The sequence below is a fragment of the Propithecus coquereli genome, unplaced genomic scaffold, assembly GCF_000956105.1.
Source record: "Propithecus coquereli isolate 6110/MARCELLA unplaced genomic scaffold, Pcoq_1.0 Scaffold125, whole genome shotgun sequence".
Taxonomy (NCBI): domain Eukaryota; kingdom Metazoa; phylum Chordata; class Mammalia; order Primates; family Indriidae; genus Propithecus; species Propithecus coquereli.
Window position 1 is genome coordinate 7,173,141 of NW_012136636.1, and position 27,313 is coordinate 7,200,453.

General features: G+C 44.9%; 1 protein-coding gene across 3 annotated transcripts in view; it reads right to left on the reverse strand.

Moving 5' to 3' along the window:
* CARS2 (cysteinyl-tRNA synthetase 2, mitochondrial (putative)) overlaps positions 1 to 27,094 on the reverse strand; it is a 59,473-nt gene extending 32,379 nt beyond the window's left edge. For 2 of the 3 annotated variants that reach the window (XM_012637943.1, XM_012637942.1), the window contains exons 1-6: positions 26,792 to 27,094; positions 26,483 to 26,533; positions 22,681 to 22,798; positions 6,796 to 6,867; positions 6,586 to 6,691; positions 2,963 to 3,046 (exon numbers count right to left, since the gene is read on the reverse strand). In XM_012637943.1, the coding sequence (XP_012493397.1) occupies positions 2,963 to 3,046; positions 6,586 to 6,691; positions 6,796 to 6,867; positions 22,681 to 22,798; positions 26,483 to 26,533; positions 26,792 to 27,012 (652 nt within the window). In that variant the 5' untranslated portion in view covers positions 27,013 to 27,094. Of the gene's footprint in view, positions 1 to 2,962; positions 3,047 to 6,585; positions 6,692 to 6,795; positions 6,870 to 22,680; positions 22,799 to 26,482; positions 26,534 to 26,791 lie in introns of those variants that run through there. The other variant, XM_012637944.1, reaches the window with a different exon arrangement.
* Positions 27,095 to 27,313: the final 219 nt, after the last annotated feature.

A 27,313-nucleotide genomic window follows, 5' to 3' on the forward strand; every position in this document is an offset into this window, starting at 1 on the left:
TTTATATGCGGATACATTTGTTTATTACCTCAGCCTACTGAAAAGGCCTGCAAACAACGACAGGTCATAGTGATGAGTAACCTCACGCTCACACCATGTTCTGGAAACACCATTTCCCACTAAAGAAAAACAGAGCTTCCAGGAGAAAAGGCTTATTCGAAGACACTCGATGGAATGTCTTGCCATAGCAAACAGGAAGCAACAGAATTACCAGCTACAACAGGGTGAGGTTAAAGGACTTGGGAGTCAACCAACAGCAGCTCCCACTGGCAGGGGAAGGTACAATTTGAGGACCAATAAGGATGACAATGGTGAAGAGTTAAAGCACAACATATATGTTTAAGTCTGTGAGTTCCTAATGATTAAAAAAAACTAACTGGTCACCCTCAGAGAATGATACGTAAACCAACTCTTTATTTTGATCATTGGTAAGTAAAGACAAAGACCTGTGCATTTATATATCCTGCCTTTCCTACACAAACTGTACCACTGAGAAACCAAGTAACAATCTGTCTGCATAAAAGTATTTCGGCAAATAAACAAAGTGATGGAAGGGAAATAACATCACCGTGCAACCTCTTTTGCCACTAAAGCTGTAAGCCTAGCACAGCGAGGGCTGCCAACACAGAACAGACAGAACGCACCATCTATAAAGTAGCCTTCTCCAGAAATCCAGAACTAGATTAAGCCTCTAGGTTAAACTACCAATTTGCAAAAAACACAGGTCAGAGGAAACGTCACACACCAGCACAAGAACAGAATCAGCAGACCCCCAACTGAGGAAATTCCAGGAGACACATGACGCTGCTTCAAATGAACTGCAAGGGGAAAAGTGTGAAAGAGGAACACGCAGACTAAAAACATCCATGATATACAAAAATATAGAACAGCTAAGGCTAGCGTGGTGTTCAGGGACACATGCTTGGGTAATAAAACCACTCAGAAGGTGAGAAGGTGACCGCCATCACAGTTAGGGTGGCTCCGGGAGGGGGCAGGAGGGCTGGCGGCCAGGGAGTGGGACGTGGGTCCCCAAGAACTACAATCCACTGCCATGTCGTCTTCTTCCACTGGGGGGTGACCACAGGGTCTCCACCTGCCAAAATTCAGTGAGCTGGGCAATTTTTATGTTGTTTTCTATTATTGTGATATTATAACAATTTAAAAACTAAAAAACCACGCACTACTATTCTGAAATGATAAACACCAAGGCATTAAAATATTTTTACTGTATATAAGAATGAGTGGTTTTATTACCCTTGTTTCGCATAATATTTCCTAATTTTGAACCGTTATATATAATATAAATATGTTGCTTTCCTTTAAGAAAACAATTTTAATTTTAAAAAGTATTGCTGTGAGGATGTGGAGCAACGAACGGGAATGCACTGAGAACTGCAATAGGAACTCAAAATGGTGCGGCATCGTTGGGAGATGGTTTGGCAGTTTCTTACAAAACTAAACATATTCTTACCATATGATCCAGCAATCTCACTTCTTGGTATTTACCCAAAGGAGCTGAAAACTTATGTCCACACAAAAACTGGCACACGGATGTTTATAGCAGCTTTATTCGCAACTGCCAAAACGCAGAAGCAACCAAGATGCCCCCGTAGGTGAATGGATAAACTGTTGTAAATCCAGACAATGGAATGGTATTCAGCGTGAAAAAGAAATGAGTTATCAAGCCGTGGAAAGATATGGAGGAAGCTCGAATGCACATTATTAAGTGAAAGAAGCCAGTCTGAAAAGGTACATACTGTATGATTCCAACTATATGCTTTCTTGAAAAGGCAAAACTACAGAGACAGTAAAAAGATCAATGGTTTCCGGGGCTGGGGTGTGGGACTCTCAGTGCAGACACTGCCCTGTGTGACACTGCCATGGTGGACACATGTCATCATACATTCATCCAAACCCACAGCATGCACAACACCGAGAGTACACCCTCCTGTGAGCTGTGGTCTTTGGGTGACAGTGACGTGTCGATAACGAATGTAGAAATGGGCCACTGTGGGGGGGATGGAGACAGTGGGGGAGGCTGGGGTAGGAGGTATATGAGAACTCTTTGTATCTTACTCTCAGTTCTGCTGTGAACCTAAAATGACTCTAAAATATACAATCTATTAAAATTGAAAAAAAAACAATGACTGTTGCTGATGCAAAAACCTATGACTCTCAAAAACAAATCCTCTACTTCCTAAGATGCAACCTACGCCTGCTTGTAACCAAATCTCCTGTCACGGACGAGCCAGGATTTTTGGTTCTGGCCCTTGTGCAGAGGAGAGCAGGATACTAACTATTGGCTGGGTAAAAGTAGCAGGAGTCCAACAATGCTATTAATGATTAGATTGAAATGGCGTAGTTTATGGGACAGGAAGATAGTGACTAAAGACAGAAATAACTTGAACAGCTTATCTTTGGGGTTTTTGCTTGTTATTCTTGTTTGGTTCCCTTAAACAGTAACCTTTTACAATTATCTTTAATTTAGTTCTATATATTCCACTTATTATTTCTTCTCCATAAAGATGATTTTGACCTAACAACTTACTGGAAAAGAATAGAGCACACAGAATAGATTCAAATAGGTTGGGAATTTGACACATGTTCACAGCAAGACAGAGAAGAGTGTTAAAACAGGACACCAGGTGTGTGCACATTTTTATATGCACAGAAAACCCTGAGAAGGACGGGAGAACAGTGACCAGCATGGCCTCGGGGAGAGGAGCTGGGTGCCGTGGAGGAGGGGCAGGAAGAGGCTCTGCTTGCTGTTGGAACTTTATGCTGCACAAGTTTAATCGATTCAAAGAAACCAAATTAAATTTAAAACATGGCTGTGATCAGCCTACAGTCACCATCACTGTGTCTGAGCAAGTGGGGGTCCACGCTCGAGACCTTACCTCCCGAGAACAGAGATGTAAGGCAGAGGTTTGGGGCCCACAGGGGCTGGGCCTGGTCAACCCACCTGGCTCTCCGACTGGATCCGGGGCCACACCAACTAGTTTGCCATATTGGTCTCCTCTAGACTTCAGATCGAAGTAGACATTGCCTGTTTCATAAAGGTAATTATGAATCCATCATTTCTCAGTGTAAAATATCAGCACCTATACAAGCTTAACATCTAATAAGTAATTAGTATTTAAATACAGAAAATGACATTTGGCCTTCTTTTGGCCCCTTTTAATACATATATACACACACATACACACACACGCACACACACACACACACATATGTATTGATACTTTTTTAGAGATGAGGTCTTGCTGTGTTGCCCAGGCTGGAGTGCAGTGACTATTCACAGGTGAGATCATAAGACATTACAGATTTGAATTCCTGGGCTCAAGCCATCCTCCTACCCCAGACTCCAGAGCAGCTAGGACTATAGGCGCATGACACCATTCCCAGCTTAGTATCTCTCTCTTTTTTTTTTTTTTTGAGGCAGAGTCTAGCTCTGCTGCCCGGGCTAGAGTGCCGTCGTGTCATCATAGCTCACAGCAACCTCAAACTCCTGTGCTCAAGGGATCCTCCAACCTCAGCCTCCTGAGTAGCTGGGACTACAGGCATGCACCATCATATCTGGCTAATTTTTTCTATTTTTTTTAATTGCCTAGCTAATTTATTTCTATTTTTAGTAGAGACAGGAGTCTCCCTCTTGCTGAGGCTGGTCTCGAACTTCTGACCTCAAGCAATCCCGCCTTGGCTTCCCAGAGTGCTAGGATTACAGGCATGAGCCACCACACCCGGCCTCAGCTTAACATCTTTTTAGCCAGAATTAGAAACAATACCATAGTATAAAAGCATGCATTTGGACACGTCGTGTGTGTATGTGTGTGAAAGTGAAAACACAGACATAAAGTTCTCTGTAACATGTTGAGACAAACTTTTTTAACAGAGAAAAGTAATCATTGGCCTTCATTCAGCTGAATAAAGGCTTTAAGTTACAAACCAACTAACAAAGACACTATTTCTTTATTCAGATCTCCTAAGACTACGTTTTTACTTAAGTTAAAAACACCCTCTGCATGCTGGAAGTGCCTAGGAGGCTGTCCCTTTGCTGAGACGTCCACAGTCTCAGACCAAGGGTCAAAAATAACCTTTGCCAGAGACCCCTGCAGAGCCAGGGTTGACCCCTGCCACGTCCAACTATGAAGTATACGGAAGCAGAGCTGAGAAGGAAATGCGCGGAGTGGGGAGCTCCACCAAGAAGAGAGCACTAACCCACACCCCCAGGCTGGCCGTGGCTGCACACAGCACATTTCTCCCCAGGAAGGAGATGGTGCCAGTCAGTCATGAATATGCCACCCCCAGTATCAGATCTGCACCCACCAACCACAGTTAACAACATGTGGTCTCGGTGTTAGGGCCCAAGTGTGGGTGTAATCCTTAACCTTTACGAATTTTTAATTTTGAATCTTCATGTTCTTTTTACTAATATAGTCACTAATTCGTATCTGTACTATCCTTACTGGTGACACTCGTCTTGCCAAGATCAAGAAACTTCTCAACTGGTAAACACGGCAGCACCAAGGACCCGGACCACGTCCCCGGTGTGTGGGGACAGAACAGGCACCTCGGCACAGCAGTCCCTGGTAGGAGGAAGGGGCAGAGTGGCTTCCAGGTGCCCCGGTGCCAGCGCCCCGGTGTCCTCCCTGGTCGTTCAGACTTGACGCTGAGCTGGAGCCAGGTGCTGGGGATGGAGCCACGGACGGCAGAGGAGACACGCGGGCCCTGGAGAGCTGCTGTCCATGCAGTCAGAGTGCAGACAGTGCTTTAAAAACGCTCCCAAAGAAGAGAGAAACTGCTCCCTCAAATAGAGAAAAGGAAAATTTTCCCATTCCTTTGTTTCTGTTATCAATTTGCTGAACAAATTGTCTTCCATCAATAGGCCAAAGATCAAATTATAGCCAAGCCCTTGTGGAACAGTCACAAAGCTCAAACCACTGGGGTCTGAGTGAACCTAAGTGTGTTCTGAATTACCGATACTTATGCAATCATGAAAAATTTACAATGAAACATAGTAATAAAACAATAAAATAAGCAGCATTCGCTCCCAAAGCATGTGAGGATGCGAATCCTAAGCACCTCAGGAATATCCACCAGTTTATTTCTAAAACAGAAGCCCAGGCTTACATGTCTTATTTCAAGTTACACAACAGCAGAAAAATAATTCCTGTGTTTTCTGGCACAAGCTCCAGTCCAATCCCCTAAGTTCTTTAAAAAAAGTTTTTCTTGGAAACAAAATCTGAATAGACCAAGTTAGCACAAATAAAAAGCCACAGTACTCCCACATGCATAGGTCCCGAGTGCTCCCAGGTCAGACCCCGGAAGGGAAGTGCCGAGAGTCCTGTGAACGGTGTCCATGTCGTGCTTTATACTTTGTTATTGACTTTGCAACAAGCATTTCAACACAGCACATCTGCAGCCCCGGACAGGACAATCTGATGGGCTACTCAGTAAAGCAAAAGGTTCTTAGGGTCTGAGAATTTACAATCTAGATGGGGACAAAATGTGCACACATTGAACAGCAAACTACAGCAGCAGGGAACTGGCTACCGGAGGGTACAGTACAGGTACCAAGGCTGAGAAAGACAGTTCACTTCCAGCCATGGCTGGGGAAAGAGGACTTCCCGTGAGAGATCATTCTGTAGTGAGGGTGTGCAGGATGGGAGGACTTGGATTTAGGGAAAAAAAGTGAGAAGGGGCAGGTCCAGCAGAATTCAAGGAGATCACAGAACTGCAAAATTCCAGGACACCAGCCTTACCCAGGACCACCAGATATAAGCATCCTGCAAGCCAACAGCACCACCAGCAGGAACTGACCATGCAAACCCTGATGTTCTGTGCAACAGCTGACCCTGCTGGTGTCTTGAACGAGTCTGTGAGGAGGAGAAAAGTGAGCAGACTGGGAGATAAAGAGACTGACTGACACACGCGCTCTCAAGAAACACCCTTGAGTAGATTATGATGTGGGGACGCGGGCATCGGCCATGACAGAAATCAGGGGATAGCTGAGTACATTTAGCATGGAGAGGACGTGGGACACTGTTGGGAATTATTCACCACCTCGGGCCTGGCGCTGATGCCGGGGCTCCTCTTATCCAGAGCTGCACTCAGAGGACTCAGAATGTGGTCAGCAGGCCACCCTCCATGGCCCGAGAAGACAGAACAGCCACAGAGATGACGACCCGCAGGCCTTCTACAAGGAGGGAGGGGGGGGGAGGGGCGTTCTGGAGAGTCTGGGTTTACTTCCAGCTTTGTGTTAAGAAAATTTCTAAACGAAGACAGAAGAACACTACAATGAGCAGCTGTGCAGCTGCCACCTAGCCTCCACAAGTGCTACCAAGACCAGCTGTCCAGATGGTCACCGCCTCCTGGGATTGGAAACTGTGTTTAGAAAGAACCGATTCAACAGCTTTGCAGAGACACAGGAGACCATAGAAACCCCACAACGTTTCTGCTGTAGGAATTACATCAAGACAGACAGTAAAATGTTCGGTGCATTCCAACAACTCATAAATATGTGCCCAGTTTCTCCAAGTCCCAATTGGTATTACCCGATGGTCAGTTTAATGACATAAACCCTACCTTTTGCCGTTGAGTAGGCGTGTCCATGACCAATTATTCCTTCAATGAAAGAGATGATCTGAGGAATATTTTCAGTTACCCTCAGATACACTGTGGGCGGAAGCACCTGGAAGAAAGCAGAGCCATGAGCTCGTCCCATCTGCAGCCCTGGGCCAGCCAGCTCCTGTGGCCCATCATCCTCCGGCAAGAAGACTCAGCCACGTGGTTTACCTTCAAGGCTGCCATGTCTTGCTTAAAATCTTCCTCATAACGACTGGCGAGAGAAGCGGGTGATATGTTCATCTGCAGAAGGATCAGATGAGCACAGTAGTAAGTCTGGAGCATTCACACAGAAACACAGAGCAGCGAGAAAGCCCACTGGCCCAACCCGTGGCACGCTTACTCTGGCTGACCCGTAGGGCGGGTGGCCGTGCGGCCCTGCCGTGGCTCAGCCTCCACTGGGCCTTGCTGACTCACGACGGTGACTTTAACATTAGGCATCAAACTTACACCAAAACCTCAGCTAGTCTAAAAGGCTTACTGACCTTCTTTTCTGATTAGAGAGAAAAGGAATAAATAATGTCACAATTTCCATTATATAATAAAAAACAAGCCAAAACACACCAAAACCATCCACTTTTCTAAGACAAGGGCAAAATCAATCTAGTCTACATAATGACAAGTAAAGTCAGTTCCTATCTTAGCCCTTAACCCTCAGGAGGAAAAGAACAGCCAAAAATACATTAAAGAGGAAATCACTCAAGAAATATGTTGAAAGTAATTTAACACACTAAGAATGGGACTCTAAGGGCAGTATGAAGTCCCTCAGGCCCCACTCTGGGGACAGGTCAGACCACCAGGGCCGTGCACCTGGCTCTGAGTTCGGTGCATCAGGGCACATATCTGCAGCCCCCGCAAGGTCCTCAGAAGAGCCTGGACACAAAATGAGGCCCACTCGTGTGATTTATGACTTTTCACCAGAAAGCACTCCACAAACAGATGCACAGACACCATAAAGCTCTGAAACTGAGCCAGGCTTCGTAACTGTTGATCTTGCATAAGCGATCCACGAGCCACCCCAATTCAGCTGGCATTCACAGCACTCCTGCTGTGTGCTAGACTCTCCTCGGACCCACTCCACCTGTAGCCCTGGAAAATAGCTCCCCCATTTGATGGGTGGAGGAATTTCTGCTCTGGAATATAAAGACACTGTCTTACGCAAAATGCCACATGTGGGGTCAGGTTCCAACCACATCACCCTGAGGCCCACATTCCCCCAGCCCAGGGCTCTAACACGGCGGTCACCCTAGAAACCTCAACCGATGAATGTGCACTGAAGGAAGAAATCTGGTGAACTAAGTGCCGCTGCCACGTGTCTTTTGAGCTTTGTGGTTTTGCACAATCAATAATCGAAACCTCTCAGCCTTCGGTATCTTTGCATCAGCCTTCGGTATCTTTGCAACATAGAGACAATCCCACCTAATTATCCCTTAGAAGGCTATGTAGATTCAGTGTGCATATGGGTAAGACAACCTTGTAAAAGAAATACACAGTATTTAACATCACCATCAAGGAGAGAGAATATACAGCACCTAGCATATAGGTGGTACTCCAATCCCTTTCTTGGGGCATAGCTTTGTGGCAAAACAGACCTTATAAAAAACAGATCGGTTAATTTATATCCTACCTAGAGGACCAAAAGACCAAACAAAAAAGCCCAAAACTGGTGTCTCTTGCCACTTCAGAAGGTTCAAATACTAAGGAATTTTGGACTAAAAGATCAGGAAGCTGCTTTACCTTTAATTTTAATTAAAGGTAATTACTTCCCCTGGGAATAAATTACCTATTCAGGTATTATGCCCCTGAGGCACTACACTCTGCAGGTAATTTATTCCCAGAGGAATTCAAGTGACATAAAGGGTGCCCAGACTCAGCTTCCTTCCCAGACGGAAGATACTGTGACCAGTTATCTCATGAGCATGAACATGGTTATATCTTTTGTGTCCTTTGCTTGGAATCCCCAAATGTGGCTCACTGCCCACTCTGCCCTGCCCTCCTGGCTTCTTTTCCTAACACACAGCCACCAGAGATCTGTCTGTGCTGTATACACATTTGTCAAACTGTACCTTTGTGAGTAACATATGCAATCTATTGTAGGTCAATTCTACAATAAAGCTGTGCAAAAAAAAAAAAAAAGGAGAAGAAAAAGACTATATAAAACAAAAATTCCCTGCAGCTACTTAACCAGTCCTGCTCCGATGTGCGTTCCCACCTCTGCTATTATAAACACAACTGTGCACACATCACTTCACACCGGTCCAAGTGCGCTTCTAGCTATTCCCCTGGACAGGAACCTGCTGGCCAAAGGGTGTGTGCACAGAGACCCAGCAGGCCATCGCCCAATTGCCTTCCACCAAAGTTCTACCAATTTACACCTGATCAGAACACCTGAGGGTGTCTGCTTCCCTCTACCCTCACCAGCTCGGTGTTGGCAAACTTTCAGACTCTGTCAATGCAACAGCTAGCAAATGCTTTTTTGTTATAATTTTCATTTTTACCCTTTCTTTTTGAGTAAATTTGAACATTGTCTCATGTATGCAGGAACGCTTTGTATTAAATGCTCTGTAATTAGTTACCCAGGCCCATTCTTCTATTGAGTGGTAGGTCTTTTTCTTGTTGATTTGTAAAAAGTATTTTTATATTAAAGAAATTAACCTTTTATCTCTGATATGATCCCAATTTTTCCCACAGTTTTTCACCTTTATGATTATTTCATAGCACGTAGAGACTTTCCTTTCACGTTTAGCAATCTTTTATATTTCTGAATCTTTTCCCATAAACGGCTTCTGGGTTTGGAAACAAACTTAGAAAAGTCTGTTTGGGGAAAGCCCCAAAATGAAGCTATTAAAAAGTGCTCTGGGGTTTCTTCTAGTAATTCTGTGTTTCAATTCCTTTTATATTTCAATCTTTGACTTGCCCTGAATTTGGCTGTGAGGCATTTATCCAACTTTGTCTTATTTTTTCCCCGGATTAGTCTAACCAATTGCCAACATTTTTTACTGAATAATCCATCGTTTTCCCCATTGACTTAAAATGTCATTTTTTTATGATAAAACACATTCTCATTAATCATTGGGTCTATTTCTGGACTTTCTAGTGTGTTCCATTATCTGTTTATTTCTGCTCTGCACAGCAATGTTTAATTTCTATAGCCTTTTGAGAGACAGAAGCAGATCAGTGCATGCTGGGAACGGGGGGGGGGGGGGTGGCAGGGAGGAATGCCGGAGGGGCAAAGGACACTCTGGGGGTGATGGTGTGTCCACGGGGGCACCTATGTCAATGTTTGTGCAACTGTACCTTTGTGAATAATATATACGATCTATCATAGGTCATTCCATAATAAACTGTGGAATACATATGCATATATATACACACGCACATACACACACAACAAAAATTTTCTATAGCTTTTTAAATGTTTTAATATCTGGTAATAGTCCCTCCTCAATATATCTTTACACACTTTTCCTATTCTTGCTTTTTTTGCTGCTCCACATGAACTTTAGAATGAGCTTATCCATTACTAGTTCTGAAGGGGACAATCACATATGCACAAACACATGAACACACACACAGACTTTAAATGACACACCAGGTGTAACATTCCCCAAACAAGCAGCTCGCCTTTTTCCACACACAGCTTCTCTGGCTCAAACAGCATAACACCAGAAAACATTGCTCACGAATGCCCTCACGACAAATTGTAAGGGGAATAACTCTCTATCATTGCTGGTGTTGGGGAGAGGGAAATCATATTCTAAATGCCAAATTATTAAATTTAATGTTTAAGTAGCTGATCATGCCACATATGTGGATAGCACTGCTTTTTCTCACTCAACATGGAACCACATGAGGTAGACAGGTGCTAAAATGGGGTCTCAGTATTTATCATTTCAGGTTATCTTCCAGGTCCCCTTATCAGAGTAAATCATCTTAAGTCAGCTCTCTCCCCAGCAGGGAGCCCCACTGGACTGGCCCCGCTGCACTCAGACTGTGTCCAGCCTTTCCTGAACATGCCACCTTCTTCCCAGAAAGGCAGAGCAATGCGTGCCAGTGTCCTGAAGCATGAAGAGTAACCGTGGCTTGAATCACTCTGAGACATTCATTATGACTTTTCTTAACATAAAATGTTACTATGCGAATATAGCGGCATGTCTCTTTTAATTCCTACCCCAGACTCATTTAAAACCTCCTGTGGTTTTTCTCTCTGACAACCTACGAAATTGTGCCAAAAATTAAAGTCAAGGGATCAGTTCAGAAAAGTGTAATATAATTTACAATATTTTAAAAACAAGTCTTGGAGCAGATGGCATGAAAGATATCACCATCATTAAAAATGCTTGCATCAGAAGCCACCCAAGTGTCCACTGGTGGAAGAACGAAGAAAGAAAATGTGGCACAGTCTGCCCGCCTGTCCTCAGGTTCCACATCTGTGGATTCAACCAACCTCAAGTGAAAAGTATCTAAAAAAAAAAACAAACCAACAAATTCATTGGAAGAATATGCAACAACAAAAAATAGAAAAAAACATTTAAACTCAATAAAAAATAACAATACAGTAAAAATACAAATTTTTAAAAAATACAGTACGATAACTATTTACAAAGCATTTACATCATATCAGGTATTATAAGTAATCTAGAGAAGATTTAAAGTATATGGGAGAATGAGTGTGAACTAAATGCAAATACTGGGCCATTTTATATCAGGGACCCGAGCATCTGACTTTGGTATTGGTAGGGTCCTGAACCAATCCCCAGAGGATAACGAGAGAGACTATGCACACAGTGGAATTCTGCCTTAAAAAAGAAGGAAATTCTGACATAGGCTACAACGTGGATGAACCGTGAGCATTATGCTCAGTGAAACATGCCAGTCACAACAGGACTAATCCTGCATGACCCATTAACATGAGGTTGTAGCCAAATCCATGGGGACAGGAAGGAGAAGGGGGGCAGTCAGGGGTAGGGGAGTCAGCGTTCCATGGGTGCAGAGTTTCAGTTTGGGAAGATGAGAAAGTCCTAGAGATGGATGGTGGAGATGGCTGAACAACAGGGTGAACGTATTTAACGTACACCTACAAATGGTTAAGATGGCAAATTTTACGTTATATCATAAAAAAGGTTAAAAAATGAGAAAAATAAGTTTTTATTATACCTTCAACAATAAAGTTTGCATTAGATAAAAAGAAGAGCCTTTTCACTAAATACTAAAATACAGATGTTTTTATAACTATGGATTTCAGATACATGGCTGATACATATTGAAATAAAACACTATTTTGAGAAAAAAAATATTCAATACTACCTTGGGATCTTGCCATGTAACAAGTATGGACATTTTCAGGTGTTAAAAACTGAACACTCTCTACCGTTAGGATGCTTAAACCGATTCCACCAACTTTCTCATACTGTAATCATAAAATTTTTAGAAAGCTCACACCCAGCCCCTCCTCATAGCTTCCTCAAAGCCTCCCCACCCGGGACCCTCGGCTCTCCATCCGCTTCTCCCACAGCCAACCCAGTGTTCCTGCCGTCTCCCCACCTCCTCCACGACGCTCTCCCAGCATACCTGGGCCTCGGCTCTCGGTGCCATCGGGCTCCCGCCAGAGCCCAACCAGTGTCCCAGCCTCCGCCAGCTCCCTGCTGCCAGGACACAAAGGGACTGCCGTTTCTACCTCTGATTTTGAAGACCTGTGAGGCCTGAAGTCACCAACCACCTGTCTTTCAGCTGCTGGTTGGTACGATGGCCAAGAAAGCCCTGAACGGCTGCCCTTCCTTCTTCATCAGCCTGTGTTCCTGCACACCACCTCGCTGTGGGGTCACCTCGTGACTAGGCATTCACGCACAACCTCGCACAACATCACTCATTTGCCTTCTAAATCCATCCAACCCAACCCTCAAATGCCAAGGGTGAGGATGTGAAAACACCTTTGAAGGCAGAGCCAATTTTCAGCACTGCCAATATTTCTCTCAACAATCTGACTCTAAGAAAAGTTGTAAGACGTAAAATAAACTGTTCCCCCTTCGACCCAGTAATTCCACTTTGGGATATACATTTATAGGGAAACAAAACAAAAACATATATATTCACAGCGGCACTCTTTTCAACAGCTAGAAACAATACAGTCAAGAATGAGAAGAGCTAGGCGAACTGCTAAACAGCCACACACGATGGGACACTACCTAGCAATTAGAAAGACAAATTGGTAGAAAATAGAAATATACAGTTCCCTCAGAATCTTCCCCAAAGACCTCCTCACACTATTACTCTGAGCAGCCACATAAGAGGTAAGAGAAGGGCCCTGTTCACTTAACACATGACGAGTTCAACCTCCTTTCAGATAAACGCCCCAGCCCAAAGGTGTGGCCTTTTGACTTCTGAGCCAATGCTTCAGTTACTAGTTTTGTCCCATTTCTATGTTAGATTGTCCAAAACCTTTGCCAAATGATTGTTCTGAGGGAGCCTGAGGATACTCCACATTCACAAGAAGATGTGGGGTGTGACTTGGGAGGTTAAAGAGGAGGGAAGCCCCAATGCAACGACAGGCAAAATGCAATCATTCAAATCTCACAAAGTATACACACACACACACACACACACACACACAAATATATATTTATATCTTCAGAAATCCAGTACTTTTTTTTTAATAAAAAGCACCAGAAACATTGCTGTCTGGATGTCTCCTTTAAAACTTCAAAAAAGCAGTGCTAAATGGCAAAGGTATCATAAGACTACATCCAGGATGGCTGCTCACATCAAAATTAGGTCAGCTCTTCTTAAATTCCTTCATAAGATTCAGGAAAAGAAAATAAACAGCTAATTAATACACAAATGTGTAGATTACATGCTAAACCGCACTGAATTGTGAAAACGGGCAGAATGTTTGGAGAGGATGCTGATTAGGAAAAGCGCCCTAACAGTGACCAGCGATGGGGACAGCCATTATAAGACAGTATATGGGGCAGTACCAAAAAGGCAAAGGCAAAGTCAAAGGACCCCCTAAAGCCCCTCTGGCAAGGGGTGAAGCACAGGGCTCTGGGCCCCCAGCCACCTGGTAGAACCCAGGAAGACACGCCCAACATCTCGCCAGCCTGCCTGAGAGGACACCTTCATCCACTGCATCTTCCTGAGGCTCCATGTGGGGCCAGACCCCACAGAGGCTCTCAGCCTGCACAGGAAAGAGATACTTCTGCTCCCTGCCACAGGTACTCAAGCCATTCACACCAGGCAGAGGGATCCTGCCTGAAAAGGGCTGAGGCAGGAAGCCCTGAGCATGCAGCCCTGTCCCCAAAGGTATGTGCGACCTGGAGACTCGGCTCAGCCTCCTGACACCCTTCTGTAAGATGGGACACACCCAGTGGATGAACTTGGAAGGTCATACTACAAAGTGAGACCATCAGGGACATGAGGCAGGGAACCCCTACAGACTGAAGGAGACTGAGGAGACATAACAGGATTCTAGAAGGAGTTCTAGACCAAAAAAGAGGTGCTGAGGGATGGGGCGACACCTGCATGGGGCCTGTGACTGACAGCCTTGTCACCAGCATCGGCTGCTGCATGAATGCCCAGCTCCTGACTGGGAGCACACAGCCACGCACGCGAGGGCCTTGTCCCTGCAGATGCACATAGAGCGTGCAGAGAAGATGGGGCAGCACGCCGCAAAAGTCTAAAGACAGAGAGATGACAATGACAATGGCAATGACAATAACCAGGAAATCCAGGTAAAGGGGTGTAAGAGTTCTTTGTACTGTTCTTGCAATTTTTCTATAGATCTGGAATTATTCCAAAAAAGTTTTTAAATTTTGAATAAAACGTGTTTTAAAAGGTGCAATGAGGTCTGCTCTGCCAGGCACACACGGGGCTTCTCAGACTCAAATGGTAATGAATGTAAAAGCTGTCAAGAGACGCAAAAACGAAAGTCAGCATTAGCTGAAATATGAATATGTCCAGTGTCAAGGATCAGTGGGTCTGATCCCCTCAATGAAGAGAAAGTAAATTATTTCCCTTGGCAGTTGAGGGGACCAGGGCAGGGATTAAAGGCTTGAGCCAGGAGCCCACCACAGAATGAGGCAAGGCATCAAAAGTCTTTGGCAACCACAATTCAATTTCCTTCTGTAGAGGACACCTTTGTCTGGGAACGTTTCCTTGTTGTTTTTCTCAAGAACATGTCTGTGGCCTTGCACGCAAGTCCAGAGAGCCCTAACCCTGCAAACAGGAGGGGCTAGAGAGTTTAGATGCAAACATCTGCTCGCAGGAGAAAAAACAACAAGGAACAGGGACGTGTTGAGTCGGGACAGTGTGGGAACAAAGAAACTGCGGTGGGACAGCTGCCAAACAGGCTGTGTTATAAATAAAGCAACTATAGCAAGAGCTTTTGCTGCAGCCTTATACAGTCTTTGTGGTGTCTGTGTCTTTTTGTAAAGGCTGCAGTCGTGTGTCTGCGTCTTTTTGTCTCTGTGTTCATTCCTCGGTCTCAAGATACGGGCCACGTCAAGGGGCACAGCGAGCAGGGTCTGTGTCACTCGGGACCAAGGAACCAGAGTGGGACCTCTTTGGCATAAGGTAAGTGGCAGCCAACAGTAGGACCTCTGGCATTATGGGGAATTCCCCTTCAGCTGCGGAACGAGAATAACGAAAGTTAGTCCAGGGACTTTTACATTCAGTGGCAGTGGAAGTTAAAGATACTACTTTAAAGCAATCGTTTGACTTAGTGCAGCAGCACTGCAACTGGTTTCAGTTTCAGTCCCAGGTTCAGTTAAATTTGCACAGCTGGCAACAAGTTGTTAAAGCTTTTCGTGCAGCCCACCAATGAGGCGACGCGGTTAATTTAAAAATTTGGACTGTTTGTAGTGCCATAACGCAAGCATTACAGCTGTTAGAAACTGACTCGGAGAAAGCTGAGTCGCAGAATGGGGAGGAGCTGGATCCTCCTCCCCCGGAGGAGATCCCAGAAGTGACTCCTCTCACAGATAGTCAGGAAAGGGTTAACTCTCTATCCCCTAACACTGAAATAGCAGAACTTATTGCCTTATTGAAGAGGTGTTTACCCTCTATTGTTACTACCTCCACAGCCCTGACAGCACTGGCAGCTCATCCTGTCTCTTTGCGGCTGCTGCAGCCAGTCCCACCTGCAGGGGCTTCTTTTCAGATTCCTAATAACACTAATGACCCAGATAACGATCTTCCTTTACCTCCTGACTTTGATGATAATCTCCCTTTTCTCCCTCCGGCTGGTACTACTTTCGCTTTCCCTATAGTGCGGCAGCCTTTCGACCCTGGTGTTGATCCACAGTTCCCGAATGGGGACAGCATGTTACTTATCATGCCCTTCAGTATAAATTCCTGAAGGATTTGAAACAGGCCGTCCAAGCTTATGGTCCTCAGTCCCCTTTCGTTCGTGGTCTTTTGGATGTCTTTTCTAGTGAAAACATTCTTATACCCTTGGACTGGGAGAATATTGGTAAAACAGCCTTAGAAGGCCCCCAATGGCTGCAATTACGCAGCTGGTGGGTGGAGGAAGCTAGAATTCAAGCACGACTCAATGCACAGCGGCGACCTCCAGGTCCCACGGAGGAGAAGCTTATGGGGTCGGGACAATATTCTACCCTGGTCGCGCAGGTGGCCATGGAGGACCCAGCCTTGATGCAGGTGAGGTTAATTTTTCTCAAAGCATGGAGGAAAATCGAGACCTCAGGTCTGCGCCATCCTTTGTAAAGACCTTGCAGGGTCCCACAGAGCCCTATACTGACTTTCTGTCTCACTTAAAAGAGGCAATCCTCCATGGGGCGGGAAGTTCTGAAGCTGCCTCCCTTATTCTACAATCTTTGGCTGTTGAGAATGCCAATCCAGATTGTCAAAAGATTCTCAGGCCTCTTAAGGCTAGTGGCGGGACATTGGATGAATATGTGCGAACCTGTGCTGGGGTTGGTGGCACTGCTTATCATGCTTCTTTGTTGGCCGGAGCTATTCAAAAGGGGTCTAATCGGCCTGTCTGCTATAATTGTGGCAGATCTGGCCATCTCCGTAAAGAATGCAGAAAGAAAGGCGGGGCTTTGTCACATAAACCTCAAAAGCCTCCTCCTCTGGGGATTTGTACCCATTGTGGAAAGGGGCCTCATTGGGCCAGCGAGTGTCCGCCAAAACTGATAAGAATGGAAATCCTCTGCCACCTCTGAGTAAAGACTAACCGTTGGGAAACTATTTGCGGGGCCCTCACTCCTGGGGCCCCCCAAACAACAATACGGGGCTTCAACAGTATCCAGTGAGCAACGGCCTTGCACATCAACAGAACAATCCTTGCAGCCGCTGATCTGGCGGTCACTAGGACCTATACCTTAACACCTGCTGGGGGTGTTCACAAATTATCCACCCAGGTATATGGTCCCCTTCCAGAAGGTAAAGTGGGTCTGATCATTGGTCGTAGCAGCTGTACTGTTAAAGGTATCTTTGTTCATTTGGGAGTTATTGATTCAGATTATATTGGAGACATACGAATTATGGTTTCAGTTTCTCATACAACTCAGATACACGCTGGAGATCGTATAGCTCAATTACTTTTGCTGCCCTACACTCCTTTTGCTGCACGTGATGTTGAAAGACCCGGTGGTTTTGGTAGCACAGGTAATAAAGTTTTTTGGGAGACCCTGATTCAAGATACTTGCCCCGTTTTCACACTGACTATTGCCGGTCACCAATTCGAAGGTTTGGTGGATACTGGTGCTGACGTTTCCATCATCAGCCTCTCTCTATGGCCTTCTGATTGGCCCAAAACTGTTGTCCCTGCAGTCTTATCTGACTTAGGCCAAGCTCAGTGTGTTTATCGCAGCAATGACACCTTGGAATGCCTTGGCCCTGACGGGCAACAAGCCTCCTTGTCGTTTTATATTGTTGACATTGCTGTTAACCTATGGGGCAGGGATCTCCTTCATCAATTTGGAGCATTTTTATCTATCCCTCACCTTGCTCCCAATGTCAAAAACATGATGCTTAAAATGGGGTATAACCCCTTGCTTCCTGTAGATTCTTCTACTTCTTTAAACTAGTTGCCACTGCTCAGGAAATTCCTCGAGCTCTACCCCTACACTGGAAAACAGATACTCCTGTGTGGACTGAGCAGTGGCCGCTACCCCTTGAGAAGCTCGAGGCCTTAAAAGTGTTGGTTTCTGAACAGCTCACTCCAGGTCATATTGAACAGTCCACTTCCCCCTGCAATTCTCCTGTTTTTGTCATCAGAAAGAAGTCAGGTAAATGGCACTTCTTGATGGACCTGCAAGAAATCAATAAATGTATCCAACCTATGGGTCCTTTACAGCCTGGTTTGTCGCTTCCTTCTATGATACCTAGAGGATGGTCAATGCTGGTCATAGATTTAAAAGATTGTTTTCTCACTATACCTCTTCAACCCTGTGACAAAGAGCGTTTTGCCTTTACCATTCCAGAATACAACAATGGCCGTCCTAAGGAATAGTATCAGTGATGGGTTTTGCCCCAAGGCATGTTGAATAGCCCCACCCTCCGCCAGGAATTTGTTGATCACGCTGTGAACCCAGTGTGTCTGCGACATCCTGCTGTTGTGTTGTACCATTATATGGATGACATTCTTTTAGCAGCTCCTACTGCAGCTGACCGAGATGCTGCTTTTTCTGATCTCCAACAACAACTAACTTCCTATAATTTAATTCTTGCATCAGAAAAGATTCAAACTGACCTGCCTATCGACTATCTCAGCTACTGCCTATTAGAAATGCAGATTCGACCCCCAAAATTGCAAATTCGCAGGGAAAATTTAAAGACTTTGAATGATTTTCAAAAACTTTTGGGAGACATTAATTGGCTCCACCCAACTTTAGGCATTACCACCTATGCCCTACAGCATTTATTTTCTACCTTGGAAGGTGATAGTTCCTTGACTAGCTCTCGTACCCTTACCCCACAGGCAGAAAAAGAGTTGCAGTTCGTGGAACAGCGACTTACCTCTGGAACTTTGACATTCCTTGACCTTTCCTGCTCTATAGTTTTTTATGTATTTCATACACCCCATTCACCCCACTCTGGGTGTTTAGGTCAAGACCATGGCATTCTTGAGTGGTTGTTTTTACCCAATCAACAGAACAAGAAACTGACTACCTATTTGGATAAGCTCACTTCTTTGATCCTTCACGGCCGACAACGTTGTAGGCAATTTTCTGGCCGGGATCCTTGTCGCATTGTTACTAAATTAACAGCCAAAGATACACAGGCGAATTCTGAATTTTCAACTGCCTGGCAAATAGCCTGTGCTGACTTTGTCGGTCAGTTTGATAATCATTATCCAGCTCATAAACTATTCTCTCTTCTTCAAACTCATTCTGTTCTTCCTATTTCTAATATTGCATCACAACCTGTTCCAGGCCCTACATTTTTCACTGATGCATCCAGCTCCTCCAAAACAGGGTATTGGAGTTCAATTGCACAGAAAGTTGTCTCTTCCCTTTTCTCTTCAGTCCAACAGAGTGAATTATATGCTATTTGCTTGGTTTTTCAGGATTTCCCTTCGACATCTTTGAACATTCTCAGTGACTCTCAATATGCTGTTTATGTTACATCTCAACTCCCTACCGCATCTTTACCTCTTAACCCTCATTCTTCCTTACAGAAGCTTTTTTCATATCTCCATACTCTCCTTTGGTCTCATTCAGTCCCTCTTTATATTGCTCATATCCATTCCCATTCTGGCCTTCCTGGCCCTCTTACCCTGGGCAACGCTACTATTGATTCCTTACTGATTGCTTCTGTTCAATAGGCACACGCCGAGCATGCCTTGCACCATACCAATGCTAGAGGACTGCAACGTCGCTTCTCTATCACTCGTAAGCAAGCCAGACAGATTGTCCGCTCGTGTTCTGCTTGTGCCCCTATTAATCTTCCTTCTCTTTTACCAGGCTGTAATCTTCGGGGGATTCAACGCAACCAGATTTGGCAAATGGATGTTACCTATTTTCAATCCTTCGGCCATCTTCACTATATTCACCATACTATTGATACTTGTTCTCATTTTCAGTGGGCTACAGCTCAGAGTTCTGAAAAAGCTGATGCAGTTATCACCCATCTACATTCATGCTTTGCTGTTATGGGCCTCCCACATACTATCAAAACTGAAAACGCCCCAGCCTATACCTCTTACAAATTGGCTGATTTTCTTCACCTGTATTCCATCCATCATGTTACTGGCATACCCTTTAATAGTCAAGGCCAAGCTATCATTGAACGTGCCAATCGTACCTTAAAATTTCAACTTTTAAAACAAAAAGGGGGAACTCCAGAGTCACCTCATCGTCATCTTCTTCGAGCCCTTTTCACATTAAATTTTTTGAATCATTAGTAGGCATCGGGAACCTCTGCTGCGGAGCGTCATTTCACCCCCGCTAAACCTGTAGCTCCTTCTTCTCCTGATCCTATGTCCGTTTATCTACTGGTAATTGGAGGGAGAGGGTGGTACTACAGTGGGGTCGAGGCTATGCTTATGTTTCCACAGATAACGGCTGTTAGTGGGTACCAACGCGCTGTCTTAAGCGACGCGATGGCCAAGCGAGGGCGGACCAAGGACTTTCTCAAGGAATGCGAGAACTTGACCATTTGCAGCAGGACCTACATGGGGGCCACGACTCGGGCCACACCACCAATGTGGGGACAGCTTAAGAAGTTTACTCAGGAAGCTGAAAATGTGGTAATGTGCGCTCAACAGCCGCGCAACGCTGGTACTCTTTTTCAGGCAATGCTCGCCATCGTTTCTTGCCAGGTAGGCTGCGTGTGTCCCTCTTCTACTTATACCTATTGGACCTATGTCCTATATCCCCCTTTATTCAAAGCTGTAGCATGGGGCAACCCAGAAGTCATGGTGTACACCAATGATTCCAACAGGATGCCTGCTCCCTACCAAACTCAGTCTTTATATAACAACGAGGAAGGGAGGTTAATCTCCAATTATTCCGTAAGTGTGGAAGGATATCCTATCTGCTTCAGTCTTAGGCCTTGTCTGCCTATTTCCCATGCACTACAGTATAATACCTCCTCTTTTGCGGCCTTTACAGTTTTGTTATCCGTAAAAGGCCTCCGAGGAAAACCTACCAATCTGACTGAGGGCCAGTCACCCTTGCCCATATGTGCTATGCCACATGTTGATGCTCCTTTACAACATATAGAGTGGACTAAATGTAGAGGCAAAGCTTTGAAGCTTTTAAGCGAAACCCCACTGATTGTTGACTGGAGCCCCCATGGCGATTTTCATGAAAAATTCTCTAATCACTCACTTCGGTGGCATCGTAGGTCTAACTCCTTAGATGCCTAGGCAAATGAAACTATTACATGGCATGGTAAGGGCTCATGCCCTCCTCAACCTCATCTTTTGGGAACCACTGCGATGCAAGGCTATATATGGAAACTGCTTGCATCTGGAGAGTATATAAATATATGGACAGGTAACATGTCCTATAATAACTCAGTAGGTTTCCAGGTCCACTTACATAAGAATCATTCTATATATATCTTGGCCTTTGTCCCCTATCCATATCTCTTGCTGATGGGCAAAGTCACTTGGAATTCATCAATTAACCATATTCATTGTGTAAGTAACTGTTCTCTGCACACATGCCTTAACCACACTTCTTGGCAATCTTTCAGTGAGAACTCGCATAGTCTGTACATTTTAAAGCCTCGGACTGAGCTATGGCTTTCTATGAATCTGTCAAGACCATGGAGCAAGTCTGCCACGCTCACTGCCCTACTTGACAAGGTATCTGCTCTAACACATAGAGCCAAGAGAGCAATAGGCCTAATTATAACCGCTGCTGTAGGGTTAGTAGCCATTGCTGTTTCTGCTGCAGCAGCTAGCTTGGCCTTGCATGAAAGTATCCAAATGGCTGACTTTGTTCATCGGTGGCATGAGGACTCCCACTGACTATGGGAGTATCAACATGAAATTGATATAAGATTAGAAGAAGAAATTATGAATTTGCAACATATGGTACAGTGGCTAGGTGACCAAATTCAAGTACTGACAACGCAGTCATTTCTCCGCTGCGATTGGAATTCTTCCCGATTTTGTGTTACCCCTATTCCTTTTAATGCGAGCAGACATTGGAACTCACTCCGTAATCTCTTATCTGGCAGTGTCAATATGACCTCTGATCTCCAAAATTTGGAACGAGAAATAACTAATGCGTTCCACAACAATCTCCCTGAGATGAATGAGGCGGAAATCCTTCAAGGCCTGGCTAATTGGTCTTGCCCAATTAAATCCTTTTGAACACCTTAAAACAAGGCTTATATCAATTACTAGCAATCTATGCATTGTATCATTGGTTGTTGTCTGCTTTCTCATAGTCTACAGGCGATGGTCCCAAAGAAGAATAAAGAACAACAACATCATAAAATAATGGCGGTGCTGCAACATGTTCGAAGACAGCATCCTGTGCCTTAAAACAAAATAAAAAAGGGGGAGATGTAGAGGACACCTTTGTCTAGGAATGTTTCCTTGTTGTTTTTCACAAGAACATGTCTGTGGCCTTGCACGCAAGTCCAGAGCGCCCTAACCCTGCAAACAGGAAGGGCTAGAGACTTTAGATGCAAACATCTGCTCGCCGGAGACAAAACAACAAGGAACAGGGACGTGTTGAGTCGGGACAGTGTGGGAACAAAGAAATTGTGGTGGGACAGTTGCCAAACAGGCTGTGTTATAAATAAGGCAACTACAGCAAGAGCTTTTGCTGCAGCCTTATACAGTCTTTGTGGTGTCTGTGTCTTTTTGTAAGGGCTGCAGTCGTGTGTCTGCGTCTTTTTGTCTCTGTGTTCATTCTTCAGTCTCAAAATACAGGCCACGTCATCCTTCACTAGGACAACAAAGATTACACTGATAACCTGTCATTGTTTCACATCTTAAATTATACTCACTGGGCCACATATGGACAGTAAGATGTGAGAACTACTTGTAAAATACAAATAAGAGCCACCATCAGGTAAGGGTCAGAATACTGATCAATAAAGTTACCATAAACGTAAATCTTGTCAACTTACCTCATTGGCCCGTTGGATTATTTTGTCATCCACATCTGTAATACCCATCACCATGACTATGTTGCATCCAAAAACCTTGGTTAGGATCCTTCGAATTATATCAAATCTCACATATGAGCTGAAACAAAAAAAAGTCAGGATGTCTTTAATACACAAAGTTGTCATTGTTATCTTATTAAGAAATGCATTATATTTTAATATGCTGCTACATGACTTCAACTGTGTAATATGTTTGACAGTTTGAGCAGAGCTAGCAAAAGGGAAAGCCACTTCATGGACTGGACACCGTGGGTCCAAATGAGAAAAGATATTGCACCAATTTCGGGGCACAATATTAGCATTTTTAATTTTAGAGCTGTTGTTTAAGTGAATTTACATCTGTTTGATCATATAAAAATTCATTTATATTACAATCTCACTAGGTAGTTAAAATACTGGAGCTTTTACCATTCCTTTTCATGTTCTAAAGAAATTCTAATTTTTCACTATGACAAAATAGATAAAAGTGAATAATGACATATCAAGTATAATCCCATTAAAGATATATAAGATTACTCCTAAGAATGTAAACATCAACATAGAATATTAAAATGCCAGCTTGCTTATATACTACACAGGGGCAACTCAGACTTTTAAAACCAAAGGGGTTTAAAATCCATTTAAAATCTCAAGAATCTGGTTTCCCATAAAAGCAACCTTAAAACTCAAGGTCAGCTAATCTCATGCTCATCTCTGTCATCCATGTGGCCTCTCTAAATTTGAGTCCATAAAATTGTTATTGTATCACATTAATCTCCCACCCATCCCCAACATAGCTGAGGCCAAATCTTGCATCCAGTGACAAAGCTATCTTCAAAACTCCTTGCCAAGATATGTAACCTCTTAAAGTCTTAGTCTGCTTACTTACAAATTGGGCAAAATTCCAGTAACCCACAGGATCGTTGTGTACAATCTTAGAGCCTGTGCAGCACTAATTCTAAAAACACAAGCTGTTATTGCTATTATCATCACTATGCCCTTCATCAGTCTCGAGTTTGGAGACACTACAAGAAATGGGATTTAGAAGAAAAATTAACAGGAACCTAAAGCAAATGAAAACAAGAATCAAGTCACACCCTTGGCCCAGAGGAGCTCAGGCTGTCCCAGAAGTGCCCTGCATGGCCTTCAGCAACTTGAGGCTCCCAGATGCTGTGGGTGGGCTGGGACCAAAGTGGCATGGACACACACCCCTGCAGGTGTCCGGCACCAGGAGACCTCAGCTTCCTTCTGTGACTCCACTGTGACTGTGTGACTGCCAGGCAGGCTCTTTCTGTTCTGGTCCCAGCCCTCCCGCTCCTGGGCAGGTGTGCATCTGGATTATGATGGCTGCGCATGTGGATGATGATGGCTAAGACTATTCTCAGCACTAACAGTCTTCACTCAAAACACTCCAATGTGACTCCATCTACTGTGAGATAAAACCAAAATCCTTTGGGCCAGAAAATACAATACCCTCCCCAATCTGGCTACAACCAACCCCTCCCAACTCTTCCCCCTCTCCTCCCCTATTTGAGCCAAGCTGGCCAATTTGTTTCCCCCCCCAAACAAGATTTGTACCCCTCGGCCAACCTCTTCTGGAAACATCAGAGGCCATTTTTCAGGGTGTCTCTTTCTACTGAACTGAGCCCTAGGCATCCTCCATGTTCTCACTCAAATTCTTCCCTGTGTAGCAGGCACTGACCTGCCCTGCTGGAGCTGAAATAATTAGATTACAATAAAAGTTAAATGATTGAGCAAATAACCACTGAAGCAGTTACAGAACTGAGACAACTGTGGACAGGTGGGGAAGGACGACAGTAGGTAAGGCAGAGCACAGGTGGGGCAGGGACGCCCTCCACACTGGGGAGAGGACACGCCAGGGGAGAGTCCCAGGCCCTGGGAAAGCCCCATGTGGACAGAGCTTACAACATTCATTCAGCTGCACACTTAAGACTTGTATTGTTTTCTGTATTTGTAAGGGCAAATACAAATTAAAACTGTAAGACTAGATTCTCCTAGCTGGAAATAAGGAAAGAGACTCCTTCTCAATGTATATAAATCTTTTAAATGGCCAAAATAACCTCCAGCCTGTCTCACAACTCAGGGAATTCTGAACACCTAGAAACCATCTTTGAAATGTAGTCAAGGAAGACAACGCCCCATTTCCCAGTGTCAAGGCGGAGATGGGCCTATAACTTGTCATCTGACTCCAAATTGTTAAAACCCACCTAAAACAATGGGTTGTGCTGTGGTCAGAAAGTCTGTGTCCCTCCCAAATTCATGTGCTGAATCCTAACCCCAAGGTGATGGTATTAGGAAGTGGGGGTCTTTGAGAGGTGATCAGGTCAAGGGGCAGAGACGGAATCAGTTACAAAAGAGACCTGAGAGCCTCCCTCACCCCTGCCCCTTCTACCATGTGAGGACACAGCGAGAAGGTACCAGCAAGCAGGCCCTCATGAGATACTGAATCTGCCAGTGCCTTGATTTTAGACTTCTCCACCTCAGAACAATGAGAAGTAAATTTCTGTTTACAAGCCATCCAGTATTTTGTTACAGCAGCCCAAGTGGATTAAGACAGGTGGCATCCCCAAAGCTCTTTGAAAGGGTAAGATTTCTTTCTGTCTTTGCAATCATTTCCTTCTGGTTTAATGCTTATTCAATAAGAAAATTATTTTCTTTTTCCTTTACCTTCGGAGAGATTGTGCAGGTTAGAAGGATATTTGGTCTTTAATATTTCCCCAACATATTTTATAATTCAATAAAGATATCAAAATATGCTTTTGATAATTAACTGTGAGTTAGCTCAAAGGGAAGGGGGGGGGCAAAACAATTCCTAGACTATTTTATTTTCATTATAAGAAAACTCAAAACAGGTTCCCATCTTGCTGGGTGATATAGCACCTTTTTAAAAGTGTACAGAGTAAATGTAACTTTTTATTTTTAGTCTAGGTCTGAACAATAAATACTGAGTTACAAAATGTATAAGAAGTCATTTTCATATACTATATTTTGTAAGTATACAAAATATTAGGAAACTTTGTATAGTAACATTGACAAACATAGGAAGCACTATGCCTTATGGTCAAGAAAGCAAAATTTTGGCGGTCAGAGAAACCATCTTCACCCCAGTTCCAACACTTCCTAAATGTGTGATCTTGGGAAAGTCACTTATCCTCATTAATTGTGGAGCCCTATGACACATCGAATGTCAGGTACTGTGTAAAGCAGCACTTTGTGGGAGTTACTTACTAAAATTGTTGTGAGGATTCAAAAAGATGGATACTATTACCATTTCCGTCTCCAAGCTATAGTGACTTGTACAAGGCTGGGAAGCTAATGAGGGTGGGGACAGGAATTGACTCTGGCCAGCTGGACTCCCTGGAAAGGTCCCTTTTGGTTGGTGGTGGTGCTTCTTAAAAATGTTTTACTTCTCTTTGTTTTCCTAAAGTTTTCTTTATACCAACAATGCAAAGGCAAATAAATGGAAAGGCCTCTAATGTCACTGAATCCACTAAGAAACATTTAATTCTAAAACAGGTCATTTTTCACTGCTTCCGATTGCCTCCCTGAGTTTCCTCCCCTACAAAATGGGTATAAATGCTCAGAATTGCTCTAGGAACCAAATGAGACTATAACGTGTGCTTCCCACAATGCCTGCCTGGCATGTAGCGATTACTCAGGACCCTTAAGTTGCCACTTGAGGGATGAAAAAAACCTGCAAAAGGCTTAACCTTTCCAAAATAAATGGTCCTGAAATGTGAAAATTCAAATCCAGGAGACTCACCAAGCATGGCCAAGGTGTGCATGATCATATACAGTTGGTCCACAGCTGTACCTAGGAACAAAGTTAAAATTCAAGTGAAACGTATTTGCAAGAAAGAGCATTCAACTGTTAATAATGATCATATAATCACTATTTTTTTTTAAGTAATTTCTTGTGGGGGATGCACCGCCGAGGTACTATACCCAAACCTCCATTCGCACCCGAACCTGTGCCAGCAGTGCACACACCCCAGCGTCGGGGACCACTCTCCGCGAGCCCAGAAGCACCGGACACCTGAGCCCCACGCCGCCCGTGCCCGCGCACACGCACCAGGAGGCGGCCCCGGCGCACGGCACGATCAGGGGTTCCTTCCTCCCGGTAAGGCTGTTGTACACCTGCACGCCCGTGTCCTGGCCCGCGGGCCGCAGCCAGGCCTGCCAGCGCCCCTCATTCGCCCCCCGGACCGAGTGCCTGAGCCGCCCAGTTCTCCCGAGGCCCAGCGCGGCCCGGAGCAGCGAGGCGCCCAGGCCGGATTCGCGCGTCTGCAGCATGACCGCGGCGGACGCCTGCGACAGCAACAGGGCGGGACCGCGCAGGAGCAGCCCCTGCTCCCGGGCCCCGCCCACGCCCGCCAGGCCCCGCCCACGCCCGGAAGAGGCCGTCAGCAAGCGACGCCCCAACGGCCTTGGGTCGCGCCCTCCCCTGCGGGGGTGGGACAGGGGCCCAAAGGCCTGGGGTAGGGCGGGCGCCCGGAGGCAACAGGAAGAGGCGGGTCGCACGCTACCTTCTTGCTGGGGCGGGCGAGCTGGGCGTCCGGGCGGCGGTGGGGGGAGCGTTCACCGCGCCAGCGCC